Source organism: Myotis daubentonii, chromosome 2 (assembly GCF_963259705.1).
Source record: "Myotis daubentonii chromosome 2, mMyoDau2.1, whole genome shotgun sequence".
NCBI lineage: Eukaryota > Metazoa > Chordata > Mammalia > Chiroptera > Vespertilionidae > Myotis > Myotis daubentonii.
In genome coordinates this window covers 28,919,486-28,934,561 of record NC_081841.1, presented here as the reverse complement: position 1 = coordinate 28,934,561, position 15,076 = coordinate 28,919,486, and the positions used below count along the sequence as shown (strand labels likewise).

Below are 15,076 nucleotides of genomic sequence, written 5' to 3'. Positions count from 1 at the left end.
CCAAGGACAATGTGTACCACCTGGACTGCTTTGCATGTCAGCTTTGTAATCAGAGGTACGCAGATTTCATTTTGTCTCCTAGAAAACGGTAAAGCTCTCTTTTCTGGCTATTTATTTAACAGATGGGAAGTATACCAGTGCACTTTATTTAAAGCAATTACTCTCAGCATTTTTATTTTCTGCAAATGTTCATTCAGTGCCAGAAACGAACCACTGAGGAGCAAGGTCTCAAAACTGCATTTCTACGTGAAAGAAACCCATCACATAACAGGACGTGATAGAAAATGAAATCAATTCTGTAAACTTTTAGTCTTCTTATTATTCATTCTCTTCCTTGTTGCTTTTCTTTAAACCCTAGCCGGTTTGGCTCTGGGGATAGAGCGTTGGCCGGTGGACTGAAGGGCCCCAGGTTCGATTCTGGTCAAGGTTACATACCCGGGGTTGCGGACTCAATCTCCAGTGGGGGACATGCAGGAGGCAGCCAATCAATGATTCTCTCCTGTCATTGAGGTTTCTGTCTTTCTCTCCCTCTACTTTCCTCTCTGAAATCAATAAAAAATAAAAAGCACGTTTAAACTATCTTTACTTTTTCATACTACTGTGAGCAAACACATTTGCATTGAGGCAAATAGGGATTTGTGGCAGGTAGTATTTTCTTGTTGTTCATATTTATAGTTGCCTTACCTCTTGATTTCTGTTTTTTAATATTTTTATTGATTTCAGAGAGGAAAGAAGAGAGAGAGAGAGAGAGGAACATCAATGATGAGAGAGAATCATTGATCATCTGTCTCCTGCAGACCCCACACTGGGGATCTAGCCTGCAATCTAGGCATGTGCCCTAATCAGGAATTGAACTGTGACCTCCTGGTTCATAGGTCGACACTCAACCACCCACTGAGACACACCGGCCGGGCTTAATTTCTTATCTTGAATTTTAACCTTGTTTTATGTGTACTTTTTAAGTTGTTTCAAGTCTCTTTGTGAACAAGGCCAGAGATAGCTAATAATTAAACAATAATCAGCATTGGAGAGGCAGCATTGAAGAATAGAGTGTTACACAGTATATCTAAAAACCTAAATTCTGGTCTGGACTTTGCCCCTAATAATATGTCTGACCATAAACCAATATTAGCACCCAGGACGTCAGTTTTCTCATTAATAACACAGGGAGCTGGATTAGTCAATTGCAGAGAATTCTTTCATCTGAAAGGCTTATGACTTCATCCCGTTTTTCTTTATTGAAAGTTATAACTTTTATTTCCACTGGGAACTATATACTACTGGTACCTATTTTATGTGACAAATGCAGAGGATATTAGAATATTAAAATGCACACATCATTAACAATGTATTTCAAAAATTAGTACACTTGATGGTTTTAATGGAAATAAATCCCGTGCAAGTGTGAAAACACCTGGACATAGTATATAATCAGAAAATATTAGTTGTGGCCAGTTTTCAGTTATTGCCATTTGCTGTTTTACTGTTCGATGCAGCACCTTCTTACGAGGCCCTATAGAGCAGTAGAAGGAATATGATGTTACAGTGAGAACTGGATTCAAATTCCAGCCCCACCATGAATCAGCTTGTGACTTTGGGAATGCTACTTAACCTCTCTGATTTTGTTTTCACACCCTTAAAATGAAGACAGTAATGCTTGTCTTACGGATTTTGAAAATCAAATCAAATAATTTATATAAATACTGGGAATAGGTTCTTAGAAATTGGAATTAGAAATTAGAAATTAGGAAAGAAAACAATAGGTTCTCAAAAACTAGTTCTTTTACCTTGATATTTCTAACTTATTTTTACCAAATAATATTTCACTAACTTGGTTTTTACACAAGATATATAGCTCAAGCCCGGCTGGCATGGCTTAGTGGTTGAGTGTCAACGTAAGAACTAGGAGGTCACTATTCGATTCCTGCTCAGGGCACAGGCGTGTGTTAGGGGCACCATCGCTAGTGTGGGGCATACAGGAGGCAGCCAACCAATAATTCTCTCTCCTCATTGATGTTTCTCTCCCTCCCTCACCCTTCCTCTGTGAAATCAATAAAATACATTTTAAAAAATGTATAGGTCAGTAATATCTCTTGCTAAATAGACATTCAGAATGTGACTTAGTATACATACCTTGCCGTATATAATTGGCCCAGGAAATAATTGAAGAAGTCATCTCACAACATCTTGAGTCTTCCCAACAAATGCCTGGAATCAACATAGTTTAATTCAGTCTACAGTGACATTTAACCAAAGATAAATTGTCAAATGCACATGTTGTTTATTGTATGTAAGGATATGAATAAAGAAACACAAATATCCACACATCAATACAGACAGTAAAAAGGTAGACACATTTATATGCATGTGTACATGTGTGTGTACATATACACATACATGTATTAGTAGTAAATTTAAAATATTTCTGTTCACTTGTTACATTGATCCACTAATACAACCCACTAATAATACAGTTACTGTCATGCAATAATAACATTTACTGCTTTTCTACTTATAAATGGTTATATATTCATAGTAGAAAACTTAGAGAATACAAAGGGATAAAGAATAACATCATCTCATAGCTCACTATTCTCTCACTATTTTAAGGGAAAATATTTTAATATTTTGGTGTGTAGCCAGCTTTATAATTTTTATACATATATGACAAGTGATATATAGCATATACTTTATATTATAGGCACATTTGAGCAGATTAAAGAAAAGTAACAGCAAATAATCCTAATATTTAATATTTGGCCTTTTTATGTATTATGGTGTGCCTTTATACCTGTCTTTAAAATTTTTTTTAAGCCCTGGCTGGTGTGGCTCACTTAGCTGAGTGAAATCCCATGCACCAAAAGGTCACAGGTTTGATTCCTGGTCAGGGCACATGCCAGGGTTGTGGGCTCCATCACCAGTAGGGCCATTTTCTCTTCCTCTCTCTCTAAAAACCAATAAAATCATATTTTTAAAAATTTTAAAGTTTCTTTTAAGGTATTTTAAATTTTCTTGTGTTCAGTTTTATGGATATAGCTTCATATAATTAATCATCAGATTATAGAAAGATGGCATCTCATTATAATTTTAATTAGCATTCATTTGCTTCCTACTGCTGCTTTGCTATTTCTCCTTTTAGGGAACTGCCTGTTTATGCCCTTTGTCCATTTTTCTATTAGGGCAGGCTCACCTGTTTTATTCATGTTCTACACAGAAAATTAAAACATCATTCAAGCGCTAAACCCAGGCTAAATTCTATTATGATGCAAAGTAATTGTAGGTTGTTAATGCTATTTACAAATCGTATTTTATTTTATTTCACCATGGAAATACACAGTTGCACTCACAATTAAGCCTGTCTCCTCAGTAAAACTCAGTCAAGTAGGATAAACACTCCTAAATTTTGACTCTAAAACTGTTCACATTCTTATTGCTGCAAAATACTATTCTAATATCATTATTAAAGCACCTAATATATTTCTGTGTCCGCTTCATTTATTACATGCCACAATGGGACTGCATAGTTCTGGTTCTGCACAATTAGCACTTAGTTACTGTCTTGTCACTTCAGCCCCAACAAGACAAACTTCTTTAATGCAGGAAGTCAGCTCATCTTCATCAGCCAAGCAGAGCAGACAAATTTTGTTACTCTCAATACAGAAGGCTTTCAACACAGGAGATTCTGCTTTTACTTTGACATTTCCTTAGGAAATCCTCTTTAATAAAGCCATATGCCACGTGGGCCTATACTTTCAGTAGCCGAATCTTTGTCATAGTATTGTACCTTTTCAAGTGAAACCTAAGTCATAAAGGTAATTTATAGGCACTTTCCCTTAAGCAAAACTTATTGACAACTGACAACGTATCAGACATGTTTATGAATTTTATTTAGCAGTCATTCCATCTTAACTTTTAAATCAAAATGTTAATAGCATAATATTTCTGAATGTTTAAAAACTACTAGCAGTAATAACCTTTCAGAATTGGTTTCCCTGGTACAGTATATACCTTCTCTGCCCTTTTTAGAAGGCTCTGGCTAAAAACATAGAGTTCTGAATTAAAAATCTAACAGCTTCTCTATTTTGAAAGGAAATCAGAAGAAGGTTATTTTGGGTATCTTGTATAATAACTTGAGTCTTGTTCAGAACTGGAAAATTCTGTGTAATAGTTAATCTCTTAAAGGTGAATAACCCTCCCTCCCCTTTCGAAAATACTGTAAAACTAAATGATGGTTTTATAAGAAAAGGAAATGACCTGCTTGTTTGTAATGGAATGGACTCAAATACGTAGACTTGTGTAACATTTCATTTTCTTTTATTAAAGGATAAAAGCTTTGTGCTTGGCTCTGTAAGAACAGAGGGGAGTACAATTTAGTTTCTCTCTCAAAGGTATTCAGAGCTGGGGCGAGAGGGGCCGTCAGAGACTCACGGGAGAGTGTGATTGATGGGACACAGATCCATCCCAATGGAAGAGAGGTCCATGCTGGGAGTCTTAGGGAAACATCACAGGCTGTTGTGCCGGGTTTCATGAAAGGCCTCCCTAAGACTAGTTGGGATATAGGAAGTGTGTCTGGGCGGGGGTCAGGGAGATGAGGAAGCCAGGAAGTAGTGAGGAAATGGATTCCCAAACAGATGGAGCAGCATGAAAGGCGGCATGGCGCTGTGAGAGCATCTAATAAGTTTGGGAAATGAAAAGTAGCTCAGTGTGCTCGGAGATGAGACCAGGAATGTGGTAGGGATGGTAGTGAGGAATGGAGCGAGGAGCAGGAGATGAAATTGTAATTGATTGAAAATTGAAATGAGTACAAACTTAAATCACTGCATGTAAAATACCTTTGTGATTGAAAACTATTTGATCCTGGAATCAATCCATCTTATCCAATATTTATTGACCACCTAGCCCAAGCGATAGTACAATTTATGGTGGTATTTCACAGGGATCAAAAGAAATAAAACTCATGGTCACTTTACCTCAGCACTACTGTCCAGGTTGGGGAACCTATTACACACTTACAAGAAAATTTGAAATGCCAAAGTAGATGAATGATACACTAATAAATAAGTGCTCTGGGAAAGTACAATGCTCCCTGATCAGGGAACATTGACGGAAGGAGTGGAAACTGAAGAATGTTTAGCATTTAAGTTCCATCGTAAAAAGGAAAAACTATCCCTGGCTAGGCAACATTCTAAGCAAAGATGAAAAGATGATCATTGGCAAATAATAATGAAAGCACTTTTTTTTCTACTTTATAGATGTGGGAACTTATTTTCAGAGGTGTTAAGTAACTTACCAGAGGTGTGAATGTATTCTGTGTATTTACATGTTTAAAATTAGTGCAACTAAGATTCAAATGCCTATCCCTGTGATTACACGGGCTGAGCCTGTTTTTTTTTTTATTGCATTATTCAAACATTTTATTATTGCCTTTGCTATTAATAGATAATTTTTGAATGGGACTGATTCAATGTATCAAGCATTATAAGATGCTTTATTATATTCTTTTATAGAATTTATTGTGGTGACACTAGTTAACAAAATTATACAGGTTTTAGGTGCACAATTCCACAACACAATCATCTGTGTACTATATTGTGTGTTCACCACCCCAAGTCAAGTCACCTTCCACTACATTTATCCCTCCTATACCTGCCTCCACCTCTTCCCTCTCCCCATCCCTGGGCAATTACCACACTGTTGTCCAGTGTCTATGAGTTTTTTCTCTCTTTTATTTTTTTTCTCAATCCCTCCACACACCCCTACCCAGCCCCACCCCTCCCAACTGCTGTCAACTTGCCCCCCATCTATGGAGTCTGTTTTACATGTACTAACTCATTTAAAACTCAAAATAACACCTAAGTAGGTATCATTATTGATCTCATTTTACAGACGAGTAAACTGAAGTACAAGCAACTTAAGTAACTAATTCAAGGTTACACAATTAGAAAATGGTAGACTCAAGGTTTGAACTTTGGCAGTCTGGTTTTAGTCTGTGGACTCAGAGCCCGTATGAGGGCTGTTTCAAGAAGGGTATTTTATTTTCTGGCTATGTGGATATAAAGGTGATTAGATACAGTTGTGTTATAGTAAGGCGGACTTTGGACAATTTCTAGCAGAACTCAGGGTGCATGTAGTGTAGCTTGGTGTAGAAAAGATTGTTACGAATGAAGTGTGTAATGACAACTGGGCTGTCATTGGGAAAAGGCAGCAAATTTGGGCACAATTCTGAAGCGATGGGACAGTGAGTATACCTGCACCTCTCACTGCAAACAAGGTAAGTATCTAATAACTGAGGATGCTCCATGGGAAAGTAAAGACATTGGATATAGGTATTGAACCCACCTCTTTTTAAAGTGTTGTGAAATGGAAATAAATTATAATCGACCATTACTAATCTCGGGGAAATAAGGTGACTAAGTTAACATTTTCATTTCTTAGAAAGTATGTTACACATGGAGGCTTCTTAGCAGAGGCTTTTGATAACCTGCTCAAAACTACTCTAAGCCCATATTTTATACAGATGATTTATTAATCACACTTATTTCCTGTACTTTTTCCACTGTGTAAGGCCACATAATTTCAACTAGAATCACTTCAAAATATCTGGAAATTAAATCTGTTATTAATTCCAAAACATCACGATTAGATGGTTTAAAAAATCTCTTTAGGCATCTTGACATATTTTTCTAAATGAAGGGAAAATTAATTGAACTGACTATATCACAAGTAATGATGATTACTTTCAGGAATTTTAGCCCTACCTATTAATATACTAACAGTGTTCTCTGGCCATTGCTGCTTTAAAAATTTTTTTTTCTTTAAGTGCTAAGTCTCTTAAGGAGCCGGTTATATAACATTGGAAATTAGCCTGCCATACAAAATCACAGTTCTAGATCATTTTGTTAAGTGTCTAATGTCTGCATTGATGTTTCTTTCATTTCTTCATGCTTATATTTGAAACATTTTAAAGGAGGGTACCAATTTTAATTGCATCCCAACCATAATTTGCCTTTAACCATAGCTTTCCCGGCTGTTTTGTTTGAGTTAGATGTATAATTGTGACATTCCTCACCCATGCTCTGTTTCATTCTGACCTTTAAGTATAAATTGAAATGCACATAAAATGTACTTTATCCAGTTGACAATACATTGGTAACTAAATATTCAGGTAGGAATATTTCAGATGAATTCCATGTATACTACCATCTCATCGAATGGTAGGCAGGCCTTTTTTAAAAAAATTATGAAAATGAATAATTATAACACCAAAAAACACATCTAGATAACTTTGTAGCCTCATGCTTTACTGCCTCCAGGTAAGAGCATGGGTCTTGAATCCGAAGAAACCTGGTTCCTTTCCTTCATGTACCACATGCATCCTACCTATGAAACCGTGGGCAGGTATTTAAATTCTGGGAAGAAGCCTACGGTTTTTCATCTTTAAAAAGTCAATGATAATATCTGTAATCTAGGTTGGATGAAAAGAATAATGTAATCACATGTATACATGCTTCGTGTTCGCACCTGGTAAATACTTTATGAAAAGTGGCTATTATAATGACCGACATTTCAGCCATTTCAGCCATATTTCATTTCTACTCTTTATCATAAACTTGAAAAAGTGATTAATATTAGAGATAAGAAAAGCTGAAGTTTCATCTTAATATCTTAAGTGGAGAGTTGAGATTTGAACCCTATTCCTTGCAATATGCTTCTCTACCTTTCATATATTTCTTATTATAACATCCCTACAATCCAGTAATGTAGCTGTTTTATCTGACCCTCAGAGAACTAACTCAGGAAAAGTATGAAATGTACTTTATATATTTTTTCTCACTCTGATTAACCTGAGTTTATGAACCTACAAATAAAAATTATTTAAATTTCCAGGCCTCTGAAGGTAAAAAATGACATAATAGGACATAACAAAAAAAAAAAAAAAACACCACGTTTTTATTTAATAGTGAATAGAATTAAGGTGATTGTTAAAAATTATATTGAAAAAGTAAAGCAAAGTTTCAGACAATATAGAGTTGAAAAAGTATTTCCAATTTAGTTGTTTTTCAGGGGAAAAAAACTCAGTAATATCAGCTGGAGCATGAGTGTTTTACTGAATTTATTTACTTTTGATATTTCATTATAGGCTTCTTAGTTCAAATAAATTTCAATATTAACATAAATTTAAAAATTTTGAACAGTAATCACATATCTTATTCATGCTATTTTATATAATCTCACTAAAGTTAAGTATCTTTAAAATACATTTTTGTCAATTTCAGAGAGGCAGAGAGAGGGAGAGAGAGAGAGATATCAATGATGAGAGAGAATCAATGATTGGCTGTGTCCCGTACGTTCCACACTGGGGATCGAGCCTGAAACCCAGGTATATGTTCTAGCCAGAAACTGAACCGTGACCTCCTGGGTCAAAGGTTGATGCTCAACCACTGAGCCACTATGGCCAGGCAAAAGCTAAATATTTAAATTGGCTGTTAGGCCTGTCCTTTTCTTCAACATGTCTTCGTACTCAAGATAATCTGCAAAAACTGGTCTATTCCAACACCACTTTTATTTTTTATTTTCTTAAAATATATTTTTTATTGATTTTTTTTTTTTACAGAGAGGAAGGGAAAGAGATAGAGAGAGTTAGAAACATCGATGAGAGAGAAACACCGATCAGCTGCCTCCTGCACATCTCCCACTGGGGATGTGCCCGCAACCCAGGTACATGCCCTTGACCGGAATCGAACCTGGTACCTTTCAGTCCGCAGGCCAACGCTCTATCCACTGAGCCAAACCGGTTTCGGCCCAACACCACTTTTAAACATCATATTTAAAGTTTACAGTATGCAATAAAAAGAAGATGTGCTTAAAATCCAAACTTGAATGTTCATTGCATCCAATAGTCTTGACCATACACAACTCCAGGATTTCAAGATCAGCACATGCTCTGTATTTTCAATCAACATCATCAGCAGGCAGTAATCCTGAGGAAAAAAAAGTAAATTCCACAAATAAACAGACCAATCTTCTTTAAGAGGAAAGCTAATTCTTTTCAATCTACTCTTTTTATTACACCATTTTCCCCTCTATCTACCTAAGCTAGAATAAGGATAAATTTCCAAAGCTACCCAGTTGGAAAATAAATAGGTTCACTGTTTGTCTAGCATTCCAATCTTTGCAAATGTAAATCAGTCCAACTGCTCCTCATTTAAACTCTCAACTTCACAAGACATTAAAGGGTGCCTTTCAGTACACAGTTTAATTTATCCACTAAGATTTCTGCTTGAACATCATTTGAAATAGACTATCTGATAAAGAGAGACCACTATCAAAGGTCAGTGAGGTCAACTTGTATAATTACCAGTAGTTTTACTGGGTCAACTCTACCAGACACTGCTGTTTGAAGGTTAAATTGTTACAATTAAAAATATATACAGATCTCCCCAGAGTTACTTTATTGTTAAATGTACCAGAAACTGCACAAGCATTTATTTCTGACCTTAATTGTATCCAAAGTGTCACCATGGGGAAATTACACAAAAAGAGCACTTATTTTGTTTTATTGAATAAAATAATAATTAGCTCCTGGGCACTAGTTTATGTATCACATCAATATTAAGAACTTTGTTTAGGTTATGCCCTTTGGTTTAATTGAAAATGCTCCAAGAAATTACATTTACTATTTTATAGTTGATAAACTTGCTACAAACAAAGGAATATGGCCCAACATCAGAGTCTGGTGCTAAAACAACTTTCACTTTAGAATGACCACTTCCGAATTACTAGAATTTAATCACATTTTTATAACAAAGAGTAAAAAGAAGTTTTAAATGGAAAGCTTTAAAATGGGCTATTTTCTAATTGTTTGATTCATTTTAATGCCTTTATTTATTTTTTTGTAAAGTAGATAAGTGGCCAATCATGAAATCTTCCATAATCACTAACAGTGAAATATTATCATTCCTTCTTGTTTTAATGATCAGTTCCATGTTATAGATCAGTTCCATTTTCTTTCTAATGTGGTAAAATAAAAATAAAAATCACCTTTGCTGTCCTATATATTTTCCTCAATGTTCTTATGATTTTTATATATAAAGCTGGATTTCAAAGTTCGTGTACAATGCTTTAGTTGTTGACAATAAAGGGAACTTTCGAAGCCAAGCTTTCTACTTCAGGGAATTACCATGTGAAATTATTATTAGGAAAAGAAATCTTCAGATCTATAGATCTGAGTGAAATGGTCTTAACACATTTTATTTTTTTTTAATATTTTCAGATTTTGTGTCGGAGACAAATTTTTCCTCAAGAATAACATGATCCTTTGCCAGACGGACTACGAGGAAGGTTTAATGAAAGAAGGTTATGCACCCCAGGTTCGCTGATCTATCAACATCACCCTATTAAGAACACAAAGCACTACATTCTTTTATCTTTTTTGCTCCACATGTATATAAGAATTGACACGGGAACCTACTGAATAGCGTAGATATAGGAAAGCAGGATGGATATATGAAATAAAAAGGGGACTGCATCTGTATGTAGTGATATTGCCCCAGTTCAGAGTTGAATGTTTATTATTAAAGAAAAATCATAATGTACATATTGCTGGTTTTTTTGCTTGCTATTCCTTTTTGTGTCACTTGGCATGAGATGTTTATTTTGGACTATTGTATATAATGTATTGTAATATTTGAAGCACAAATGTAATACAGTTTTATTGTGTTACCATTTGTGTTCTGTTTGCTTCTTTGTATTGTTGCATTTAGTACAATCAGTGTTTAAACTTACTGTATATTTATGCTTTCTGTATCTATCAGCTATTTTAAATGAGCTGTAACTTTCTAGTAAAAAATTGAAGAGCAAGTCTCACGAATGATACTCATATAGATAAAGCAAGTCTAGCAACATTAAAAAAACTAAAAAATAAAGACACACACAAAGCATTTTAAGCAACATTCACTATGATTGCCACCATGATTTAGTCTATCAGTGTTCTCTTTATAACCCCCTATTTTCAGGGGGTTAAGATCAGCTTTAAAAAATGCATAAAAATTTCATCGTAAAGCACTTTCATTTTATACCAACGTGAAAAGTGCCACTTTTAGAATAACTTTAAAGCTTAACAGTTATCCTTTTAATATCCTCTGTGTGTGTGTGTATGTGTGTGTGTGTGTGTGTGCGCTCGCGCGCGCACGCACGCGTTATTTACCTATATTATGGTTTTGCTGTTTGTTTTTTTCAGCCATTAACCCCTTATGTGAACTAGTGCCTTTGGGTATCATGTAAATTTTTTCCAAAGGGTTACTTTAAAAAAGTATTAACACAATTATAAGATAACTTAAAAATGATTAAATTTCTTGTACAAATTTTGCCCAGATCGCTCCATAAAAGCTGAGTGTTTAATAACTTGTGGCCTGATAAATTTCTGGCACTAAAAGGATTTGAGTGTGAATCTACTGAAATCATGATAATGCACACTGACGCTATGATGATATTTGAGTAGTGAGGTTACTTTTGATCGGGCAACATAGTGCTCATAGAATCTTCTAGAAGGAGAGAAACAAAGGGATTGATAAAAAGCTGAGAACTGGTGATTATATATTTTTCTGTATTACATGCCACTTATTTTAATGTTTAAAAGTGAACACTTTAAAGTTTGATGTGTCTTACTCTTGCTTTCTGTAATTACCCACTCAGTATACATCACACTTAAGCTGAAATCTGTCATCCCACTTTTTAAAGGTGAAATATTATTTCCTTACCTACGTGCTAGCTGATAAGAAGAAAATGTTCTAGAAACAGAAATTATGGAGACTGATTATTTAGATTATAATTTAAGAAATTAAAATGAGTCTATAACACCCTCTTTCGGATTGCTCACATTTTGCTTCTTTGCTTCTGTTCCCTAATAATAAAACTACATGTTACCAGTTTAACCCCTTGCAGGCACAATGAACCCTATTTTTACTAGAGCAAATTTAGTGCTGTGGTTTTTATTTTTTCTTTATTTTATTCTTGATCACTTGTATAGGAAACAATATTTCCCAGTGTTATTTACATACATATTTTGTCCTGCCAATATATGTATTGCAGATGAAAATTAAGTGTGATACCTGAGTTCTTGGTTTGGGGCCAAAATATTAAGCTGCAAGTAACGCTGCTGTGGATTTGAGTTGTTTTCAAAACAAAGCTTTATTATCGACCTGCATGTAGATCTGGATATTGCCTCTCGTTTTTAAGGAAATGATTCTGTGAAAAGTGAATGATATGTATTTTTACAAATGCTTCATGGTTAAGAGTGTTCAAGTCACATGTCTCCCAAATTCGAGGTACACCTAGAAAAAAAATTTTAAAAATAGCTATTTGAGGCCCATAATATGACTATTATTTTAGCCTTTGAGCCTTACATTTGCTTCATGAAAAGACTTGCATAGCCAAAACTAAAGACATCAAAACAAAACGGAACAACAACAGGAAGCAGGGGAAATAGTGAGAAATGGTTTTCCTAACACTGCTGCCCCAATAGCCCCCTTTAGGAGTTGCTTGACATTCATGTGGATGTACAGTTTTAATTGTCGGTATCTTTTTCAAATGATCTTTTAAATATTTAACTGGTTTTGCATATGTTAAGATCAATATGTCAAAATACCTGTAAACTGGGAACAAACTGTTCAACTATCCTTGGGACCCAAAGACCAAACCACGTTTTTTTACTGCCTTTTATTTTGCATAATCCTTTGGGAATTAATTCTTATGCTTTTCCTGCAAAGGAAATTACTCACCTGGATTAAAGATTAAGGCCTTAATCTCCTTAGATTATCGTTAATCCCTATGAATTTGTGAAACAAGACAGAAATAGACCCTTTTGTAACTAATTGCCCATAAGAGTAGCATTTTTGACCTGAAGTATTAAGCTAATTGTCTTGACTATTCCAAGTCCCTGAATTGTTGTCAACTTTCCTCTTTGTGTTGTGTAGCCCTGGTGTCACTTAGCTTGTTTTCCGATGCCTCCAGTAGGACACCTCCAATGGAGCTTTGATTTCTCAAGCAGGGAGAGCTCCCTTCCTAATGTGCACCACGCATAGGCTGCCTCTGATGATGGACCAGGAACCTCCAGTTCACCAGAATGCTGGCTGAGTTTAAAAGCTGACCTGTGTTTGTAATTTCACTTTCATCTTGCTTAATAAATATCTGCTGGATTCTTTCATTCATTTTTTTTTAATATTTGGATTTATGTTTTTAATAAAAGGGGTATGACACTATTTGATTGCTCTTAATTGGCAACATCTAGATGACATCTAGAAAGCATGCATTAAGTGCATGAAAAAAGAAAAAAAGTATGTAAGGACGTTGGCTTTTAAAAGGTAAATCATAAGCATAAACAAAGTAGCTCAAATGCTTTCTCCAAATATTATACTTAAGATCTCTGAGCTAGGTAGTTTACTGCTATTTACTTTTGTGGGGAAAATAAAGCTGTCAAAATGAAGGTAGCAATTACTGGGTATAATTTTGCACATACATACAAATTTTAAGTGATCTTTCTGAAAGCAACTGTGTTGGCAGACTAAATTTCAAAACCTCTCTTTACTGTACGATGAATTAAAGCAAAAAACTCAACTCAATCCTGCATTTTCAGGGATGAGATGGTGTGCCTTCCCTGAAACTGGGTGCTGAAGGCTATATCTGCAGTCAAACCTACAATATACAAGTGGCTTCCTTTTAACTATCCTTTTAGGCAAACCACCCTCAGAATAGTCACTTAAACAATTTCATACAAATGATGCAGTTTCAACATGCTTAGTGTTCACTTCAGTAAGTTGCAGAAACAATCTGCATGTTTACTGTAATAGGCCATTAGCACAGAATACAGTTTTAGCAAAAGCCTTTTGATGATTACTTTTTCTTAAAAACACCATCCTATCTAATAAAAGAGAAACATGGTAATTGGCGTACGACCGCTACCCTTTTCATTGGCTAATCAGCGAGATATGCAAATTAACTGTCAGCCAAGATGGCGGCCGGCAGCCAGGCAGCTTGAAACTAACATGAGGCTTGGTTGCCTCAGTGACGGCAGTTTAAGAAACTCTGTAACAAATACGCCCAACTTCAGCCAGCAGATTTGCAACATTGTAAGCAAAGGCCAGAAACCTACTTTCAGCCGGAGGCCTAAGAGCTGGAGCCAAGCCTCAAGCTAAAGCTGGCCCAGAATTAAAAAAAAAAAAAAAAAAAAAAAAAGGAAAAAAGGAGCGTTTGGGAGTTCAGTCACCCCCAGCCTGAAAACAGCCCTCAGCCCCTCACCCAGACTGGCCAGGCACCCCAGTGGGGACCCCCACCCTGATCCAGGACACCCTTCAGGGCAAACCAGCCAGCACCCACCCGTGCACCAGGCCTCAATCCTATATAGTAAAAGGGTAATATGCCTCCCGGCACCGGGATCAGCATGACGGGGGCAGCACCCAAACCCCCTGATCGCCCTGCGGCTGTGTGTGTGACAGGGGGCAGGGCCACAACCTCCCTATCCACCCTGCTCTGTGCCTGATAGGGGGGAGCTCCCCCCCCCCCACGGGCCCTGCTCTGTGTGTGACGGGGTAGAGCCATAACCTCCCCATCAGCCCTGCCCTGAGTGTGAGAGTGGCGGTGCCCCAACCCCCTGATCCGCCCTGCTCTGTGGGTGATAGAGGGCAGCACCCCAACCCCCTGATGGGCCCTGCTCTGTGCGTGACAGGGTACAGAGCCCCAACCCCCCTGATGGGCCCTGCTCTGTGTGTGACAGGGGGTTGCTCCACAACCTCCCCATCGACCCTGCCTTGAGTGTGACAGGGGGCGGCGCCCCAACTCCCCAATCAGCCCTGCTCTGAGCCCGACCAGGGGCTGCACCTAGGGATTGGGCCTGCCCTCTGCCACCCGGGAGCAGGCCTAAGCCAGCAGGTCGTTATCTCCTGAGGGGTCCCAGACTGCGAGAGGGCACAGGCCGGGCTGAGGGGCCCCCCCTCCCCCCCCGAGTGCACAAATTTTTGTGCACCGGGCCTCTAGTCCTATGTAATAAAAGCCTAATATGCTAAGTCCGTCGTCAGGTCGG

General features: G+C 36.9%; 1 protein-coding gene across 3 annotated transcripts in view; it reads left to right on the top strand.

Moving 5' to 3' along the window:
* Positions 1 to 13,208, top strand: part of LMO3 (LIM domain only 3) — a 58,821-nt gene extending 45,613 nt beyond the window's left edge. For all 3 annotated transcript variants that reach the window (XM_059682308.1, XM_059682307.1, XM_059682306.1), the window contains exons 3-4: positions 1 to 55; positions 10,274 to 13,208. The exon at positions 1 to 55 is cut by the window's left edge and continues 71 nt beyond it. In XM_059682308.1, the coding sequence (XP_059538291.1) occupies positions 1 to 55; positions 10,274 to 10,379 (161 nt within the window). In that variant the 3' untranslated portion in view covers positions 10,380 to 13,208. The remainder of the gene's footprint in view (positions 56 to 10,273) is intronic.
* Positions 13,209 to 15,076: the final 1,868 nt, after the last annotated feature.